This window comes from Arachis ipaensis, chromosome B04 (assembly GCF_000816755.2).
Source record: "Arachis ipaensis cultivar K30076 chromosome B04, Araip1.1, whole genome shotgun sequence".
NCBI classification, from domain to species: domain Eukaryota; kingdom Viridiplantae; phylum Streptophyta; class Magnoliopsida; order Fabales; family Fabaceae; genus Arachis; species Arachis ipaensis.
This window is the reverse complement of record NC_029788.2, coordinates 16470900-16479264: the sequence shown is the minus strand read 5'-3', so window position 1 is coordinate 16479264 and position 8365 is coordinate 16470900. Positions and strand designations below refer to the sequence as shown.

General features: G+C 34.5%; 1 protein-coding gene across 1 annotated transcript; it reads left to right on the top strand.

Moving 5' to 3' along the window:
- LOC107636160 (uncharacterized mitochondrial protein AtMg00310-like) lies at positions 3970–4803 on the top strand. The gene has a single exon (XM_016339686.1). The coding sequence runs from the start codon at positions 3970–3972 to the stop codon at positions 4801–4803; it is 834 nt and encodes a 277-aa protein (XP_016195172.1).

The following is an 8365-nucleotide window of genomic DNA, read 5'->3' as shown; positions in this document are numbered from 1 at the left end:
AAATAAATTTGACTTATTGCATATTAGTAAATTAAATTTAAAATATAACTTATTTGACATTATTTGTTAATTTAATGTGTTTGTAATATGTATGTATGCAATAGAAAAATCTTCAGTAGTCTTAATTTTTTCTGAAGTCTTAAAATTTTATGATGTATATTGTTTATGTTATGTGGAATTTAGGTTCATCACCTAGATGGATTCAATAATTATATTATCTTCAAATGAGTTTTAACTATGATTTTTTATTTAAATAAAATAAAGATATGATTTTTCAATTTAGAGAAATAAAAAAATTATTTTTTTTGTCTGATAATAAAAGAACTTTAAGGAGGCTTTAATGAACCAAAAGAAGGAGAACGATTCATAACAATGAGTAAGAATACAAGATAAAAAAAAATTGTAACGTAGAGAGAGATAAATGGTAAAGTCGATCAGACAATGATAAAAAAAAAACTTAAAAGAAGTTGAAGAGTCAATTATCATATTGAGGGTGAAAGAAATCATTCTCAATCTCTTCAAAGATTGGCACATAGTGGTTGAAATTAAATGTTTGGACTCATTTAAAATGTTCCTCACATTTGACTCAATAAAAAACATGAAAGAAACTATAAATTCATTTTTTCTCTTAAACTACTTCGAAAAGATAAGATGGTCTCAAGAAAAAACAAATAGAGAGTGAAAAAAGTATAGATCGAATCGAGATATTTGGAATTCTTCTACAAGCGTGGTGTGAAATTTTTTTTATTAAGATTGCTGACAGATTTTATTTTTGATATTGGAGTAGCATTGGTATTTTTTTAAAATGTGGGTTGATAGGGTGTTATTTTCAAATGTAAAACCGTTTAATTAGATAAACAAAAATTGGACCATTCGATTTGTGAGAAGTACAGAAATCAGACCGTCCGATTTGTGAGGATATAGAAATCAGACCGAAGAATTTTTGTTCGGACCCTCCGATTTGTGTATTTTTCACACTTTTAAAAAATACCAAAAATTATAATATTAAGATATATCATCACTTTTAGTTCCATATAAAAAAAAAAAAGCCTGATTGCTGAAGTGTGTGAAAAAGTTGTAAAATAGAAAAAAGATTCTACAAATCTAAAAAACTTCAACTCAGTCAAAGTATTAGTTGATACTAACTGGGGCCTTTAAATTAATGATTTGTTGCAATTAGTTCTGAACGGAAAAAAATATGATATTTTTGTGAAAGAAACATGTATGGAGAATAAAAATATAAAAGAGAAAAATAATGTTAAAGAGCAATGCTCTGAGGATAAAGGCTATGGACGTGGAAGATATATGAAAATTTGAAAGATTAAAACCAGAATCTAGAGAAAAAAGATATTAATGTGTCAACACTAGTGTCGAGTACAAAGAATAATAAGAACAAAAAGGTAGGCGATATTTATGATAATCTCTTATAGGTGTATAGAGATCAGAGGTGGATATGCAAGTAGGAAGAGGAGATCAATTCGATTTATAAATTATAGAGAATCTAACTTTCAACGAGGATTCAATCTCAACCAGATGCTTCCATGATGATAGGATTTTTGAAGAAGTAATGTAAGAGATACAATTGGGCTTGCAAGGGGTATAAAAATTTAAATTACTAAAAGCATATGGGGACAAAAAAACGAATTTTATTCAGGTCCATTATATCCATCTATGTTCGAGATATTATTGAGAAATAATTGACACAAACTGAGTTGAGAGAAATAATAAAGAGAATTAAAATATCCAATTACAAAAAGTGATAAAAGTGAGAAAAAAAAAAGATTAAAAAAAGATGAAAGTAAAACACATGTAAAGAAAATAGAATGCCACACAAATAGAAAGGTAGCAGGTACACAATCAAAAAGAAGAAAAAAAGTATGTTATAACCAATAAACACAAAAAATACTAAACAAAAAAGAAGAAAAGTTCACAAAATTTTAGAGATAAGAAAGAAATGACTCTGATATAAATGATGAAAGTGATACCGATGGCTCAGGGAAGGAAGCAAGAAGAACATAAAAACTTGGGTCGCAACTTGATTTACGATGTGGTAACGAAGAAGTTGTGGTGGAATTTCTATATAAGGAAGAGATGAAGAAAATACCAAAACATATCATAGTGTAACCCAAAAAATAATCAGAAGAAGATCAGACAAAGAGAAACCAAATTCTTTTTATAAGGTGTAATAGTGCGTCAGATTTAACATTTGAAGAGCTCGATGTTAGACTTTATGAGTATTTTTTATTTGGTATTTGCTTGTATTTTTTTGCTTGTGTTTTGATTTTTTGGTTTTTGTTTTATTTGGTTAGGAAGGGTCTTGTTTTGTCAGAAAAATAGACAAAAGTACACCTAAATTTTTACTCGGAGTACAAATGTACTCCTCAATTTTTTAATGAGTCATTTGCACACATGAATATAAAATTCCGTTGTCAATTCTACCCTTCTGTGGCCTGAGTAAATTTTTTGGCGGTGGTGGAGGCTAGGTGGCATGGTGTTGTATGATGTGGCCAATTTGAGGTGACACTTTTTTTTTTGGTGACTAAATAGAAAAGAAAGAAAAAAAAAGATACAAAACCATATTAATTGGCTAGGGTCATATCTAAATCTATTAGATGTTGAAGCTCACTCCATGGTTGGCTCCAATTCGAGTGAATGTCCGCGACAGAAGTAGCTGCTTTAGCCATACAATCTGCAACACTATTTGCAGTCCTCTGAATTAAAAGAATAGAGACTCTCCAATTCCAATTCATAACCTCCTATATATGCTTTGCCAATGAAGAATTGATTCAGAACCATTCTGACACCGATGACAGGTGCTAGATAAAGCTAAACCACGACCCAAACGAAACTCTGCCGTAGGAATAGCATTATGAAGACTGAGCCAAATCAAGAACTTGTACTTCTCAGGAATATGCAGTCGCCATACCCACAACCAATTATCATGCTCATTCCAGTCAAACTTTCTTTTGGCTAGCCAACTGTACCCACTCCTAGCTGAGTAAAGTCTAGAAGATGCCACACCCCACGACCAACCCGAACTCTCTCCAGCATTCAAATCCGGATTATAAGCATTCAAACGCTGTTTGACATCTTCTGGAATGGTAGAGAAAATATCATTGGACTGAGGGAAGATTACAATAGGCTTTTGTTGCAAGAGGAGCTTTTTTGGTACCAAAAATCTAGAGAGCAGTGGGTCAAGTATGGGGATAGAAACACTAAATTCTTTCATCTTCAGACTTTGGTGCGTAGAAACCATAATAGAGTACATGGATTATATGTTAAAGATGGGTCTTGGTCTACTGATCCAGATATTCTCCAGGAAGAAGCCCTCTCTTTTTACAAGAATCTCTTTGGTACAACGGAAGAGGTTGAGGTTGATTGTTTAGGGGATGTTCCGATGCCCACTCTAAGCACTGAGGCTTGTGCTAGGTTAATTGACCCTGTCTCTTTTGCGGAAGTCAAGTCAGCAGTATTCAGTATGAGCCCTTTTAAGGCTCTTGGTCCAGATGGCTTTCAAGCTTATTTTTTTAAAGAATATTGGGAGATAGTAGGCACTGAGATTTGGAATTGTTCGGAGCGCTTTTTTGGGAGAGTTATTAAATCCTAGCATCATGGAAACTCTGATTGTGCTTATTCCTAAAATTGATAACCCTACCTTTATGAAGGATTTCAGGCCTATTAGCTTGTGTAATGTTGTTTATAAAATTATCACCAAAGTATTGACTAACCGACTTCGGCCTTACCGATGGCTCAGGGAAGGAAGCAAGAAGAACATAAAAACTTGGATCGCAACTCGATTTGCGATGTGGTAACATTTGATTATGACTTGTGTCCGTGCATCATCTCTTTCTATTATGTGGAATGGGAATAGATTGGATAGTTTTGCTCCATATCATAGTGTAACCCAAAAAATAATCAGAAGAAGACCAGACAGAGAGAAACCAAATTATTTTTATAAGGTGTAATAGCATGCATTCTCTTAACATTTTTTGCAAGGCATCTGGCATGAAAGTGAATCTTGAAAAGTCTAAAGCTTTTTGTTCTAAAAATGTGACTGCTCGTAGAAGAGAGATTTTTACTAGTGTTTCTTCAATACGTTTTGCTTTGGACTTAGGAAGATATCTTGGAGTTAACCTTAATCATTCCCGTACCAGTAGGGCTTCTTTTCATTCGGTGATTGAAAAGGTGAGGGGAAGATTAGCTAATTGGAAAGGAAGGCTTCTAAATAAAGCAGGGAGACTTTGCTTGATCAATTCTGTTGCAGCATCCATTCCTGTCTATCATATGCAGGTATCTTTTTTTCCAAATTGGGTTTGCGATAAATTATCTTCTATGATGAGACAGTTCCTTTGGAAGGGTCAAGTTGATGGTAGAGGGCTTTCTCTTGTTAATTGGAGGACCGTGATCACTCCAAAAAAATTTGGTGGCCTGGGTGTTAGAGATCCTGCGTGTGTTAATATATCTTTACTTGGTAAATTGGTGTGGCAACTTTTTCATTGTCAGGACAAGCCTTGGGTTGCTCTATTGAGGGCGAAGTATCTGAGGAATGAGGGAGTTTTAGATGGCCCTGTCCCTTGCAATGCTTCTCATGTTTGGAAGAGTATCTCAAAGGCTTTTGGTGCTCTTAAGGATGCCTTCTCTTGGTGCGTTGGGTCACTTGATCAATCTTTTTGGTTTGACAATTGGAGGATTGAGGGCCCAATTGCTCAAGATGTCCCTTTTGTACATATATCTGACTCTGATTTAACTATTAGAGACGTTTGGAAAGATGGTCAATGGAATCTCCATGAGGTGACACTGTGAAAAATAGAAATATTCATTATGAAATTTGTTGATTTTTTTTAAAAAAAAAAAAAGAAAAAATTTTACAAGTCTCTTTATTATCTCCGTTTTCATATTTCAGTGTTGAATGAAAACATGCCCTAGCAAAGAGTAAGCATAGTGAACTTCTGAGCACTTCGCAGTTCGTTCATTGCAGTTCGTCGTATGCGTTACATTCTGAAGGAAAAAGCGGTAGGGCAAGAAGCGTGGAAGTCTAAACGCAAGCTTGTGCGAGGGAGGAGAGTTCAGAATCAGACGCGATCAAAAGGTAATGCTTCCTTCCTTCACATATATCTGTGTTATGATATGAAAATGCATCAATTTAGTTATTCTATAGTTTGATAGAGGAATTTTTGATAAATAGATGGCAAATCATATAACCTTTGTGTATCATCACAAGGGAAGATTTGAGAGAAACATGAATGGAGTTCTAAAATATGTTGGAGGGGAGATTGTTGTGATTCCTAGGGTGAATGTGGAAACTCTGAATACATTTTTTATGGTGGGATCATTTAAGGATTTGGGGTATGTCTTGTTCAAAGATTTTTACTGGGCTGAGAATGAGGTATCGAATGGTTTGCATTTAATTAGGCTTGACAGTGATGTAGTCCAAATGTATGAATTTGGTATTGAAAATGGAAGAATATGCCATGTTTATTGGGATCATGTTGTTGATTTACCTGAGGAAGTTGAAGTGGTAGACGTTGTAGATGATGAGCCATGCCCAACTACAGATACCATTGAACAACCTACACCACAAGAAACCCCAAGAAGAAGAAGTAAGATGGCAATCTACAAAAAGCCTACCCCAAAAAAGTTGTATGTTAAGAAGGCTAATAAGAAAAACAAAATCAACCAAAGTTGCAATGAAATAACTGACACAAACTGAGATGAGAGAAATAATAAAGAGAATTAAAATATCCAATTACAAAAGGTGATAAAAGTGAGAAAAAAAGGTTAAAGAAAGATGAAAGTAAAACACAGGTAAAGAAAATAGAAGGCCACACTAATAGAAAGGTAGCAGGTACACAGTCAAAAAGAAGAAAAAAAAAGTATATTATAACCAATAAACACAAAAAAATACTAAACAAAGAAAAAAAAAGTTCACAAGATTTATAGAGATAAGAAAGGAATGACTCTGATACAAATGATGAAAGTGATACCGATGGCTTCGGAAAGGAAGCAAGAAGAACATAAAAACTTGGATCGCAACTCGATTTACGATGTGGTAACAAAGAAGTTATGGTGGAATTTCTATATAAGGAAGAGATGAAGAAAATACCAAAACATATCATAGTGTAACCCAAAAAATAATCAGAAGAAGACCAGACAGAGAGAAACCAAATTATTTTTATAAGGTGTAATAGTGCATCAGGTTCAAGATTTGAAGAGCTCGATGTTAGACTTTATAAGTATTTTTGATTTGGTATTTGCTTGTATTTTGGTTTTTTAGTTTTTGTTTTATTTGGTTAGGAGGAGTGTTGTTTTATATGAGTATTTATGTGTATTGGTTAGTGAATGTCGAATACCTCTTATGAGATTGGACGTTGTTGTTATTTTACTGTTGTTTTATTAGCTAATCTTGTTTATTCCGTTGAGCCTTTGAAATTTACTCCTTCTTTGTGGTCGAGTACTCTAACTTAGCATCTAAAAACAAAATCTAATTTCAAATCAAATTACATCCTAAACAATTTAGGGCTTCAGGGTTAGCATCCCCTCCCTCCTTCATCTTCTCATTCGTTCTTCGTATACCTCCAATAACACAAAATCAGATTATCAACCATCAACAACAATCATAAATTATGTTAATTTAAGTTTATTTTAATTGTTTTAACATAAAAAATAAATTATAAAAATTCATTCCCTAAAAATTAGCAGAAGAAACACTGTAGCAGTAAGTATTGAGCAAGGAGCAGAGGAGGGCTTACCAGATAGAGAGACGACAAGGGAGGAAGGTGAGGGACTGCGAGGTAAGTAGAGGTCAGAGACCGGAGAGGCGAGCTGGTGAGGTGAGTGATGGACGGCGAGGGGAGAAGTGGGAGCTCCGTGAGGGACAGTGGCGAGGTGAATGACGCGGGTGGTGGTAACGCAGACCCAGAGGCACAACCATGGCAGCAACAACACCACTGTCGGCGATTGATGCGTGAGCATCTTTTCTTTATTTTCTGTTTATTTTAAGTTAGAATTTAATACGTTTTAATGAGTTTTAAATCTTATTTTAGTATTTGAAACCTCTTTGGATGTTACTTTGAGTTGCTTTGATGTTTTAATTATTTCAGGTGAAGTTTGGATCGGTGTGACAGAGTTCGTGTGCAAGAAAAGAGAAGATTTTGAAAGCTACCAAGCTGGCGCTAAACGCGGACTTGGGCATTTAGCGCTAGCAACTCAAAAACGCATGGAAACCCTCTGCCCATTGGGGTTCCTGACATTTAGCGCCAGGAAGACAGAATCAAAAGAGGAGCTTCTGCCCACTAGGGCACGCACTAAACACTGAATCTAGCGTTTAGCGCCAATAACATGGATCCACTGTCACTAAAGGAGCATCTTTAGTTGGATTTAGCTTTTAATTGTTATATCTTAATTTATTTTAGTTATTTTTATTTAAAAATAAAATCTTTTAGCTTTAGAATTTATTATTTTATTTTAGTTTAAAATCAAATTAGGTTAGATATAAAAGAAAAAAGATTCAGCCCTTCGGGGGATCTTCTGACTTACGCACTTTCACATTTTCTGAACCCTAGTTTTCTCTCTGAGTTATGAGCCACTAAACCTCTTTGGTTAAGGTTAGGAGCTCTGTTTATTTCTATGGATTAATACTATTATCATTCGATTTTAATTAATGTATTGATTCAGTTTCAAGGATTACTTTCATTCTTCATCTTATGAATTTAGGTATATCGGAAGAACAACCCTTGTTCTATCTGAATTCTTGTGATTCTTGGAAAAGTTATCTCACTTGAATACTAGGTTAAAAGTAAATTTCTCCTAGACTTCTAATTGCTTGAACCTAACGGGATACGTGACATATAATTCTTTTATATTTAGGTAACTCTCTAATCTACATTAAGTGACCAAGGAATTGGCGGTTGATTAGGTTAAAGGAGACTAAATCACTAAGGAAATAGGGTTTAGTCAATTGCAGTTTGCCATGAAATGAATCTTGTATGATTAAAATAGTTGGTAAGAAAATTTAATTCGGAAGAATAAACATCTCCGAAACCTTAACTGTTTTCTCACATACATTTCACACCGATTCTACTGTTTGCTTACTCCTTCTCTGAAGTACTGTTTAATACTTTTGAACTTCGAAACACCAATTACTGCTTGCCTGACTAAGTGATTCATTCGACTATTGTTGCTCAGTCCATCAATTCTCGTGGAATCGACCCTCACTCACCTGAAATAATACTTGGTATGACCCGGTGCACTTACCGATTCAATTGTGGACATTCTAATTCCGCACCAACGGCAATGAAGACCGGAGGATTCCTTCCCTTCTCTGTTACAATTTCATGGGAGAGAAGAAAGATTTCATGGGAGAGAA

Coding starts and splice junctions, on each gene's coding strand:
- LOC107636160 (XM_016339686.1), top strand. CDS start 3,970: ATGCATTCTCTTAACATTTTTTGCAAGGCATCTGGCATGAAAGTGAAT.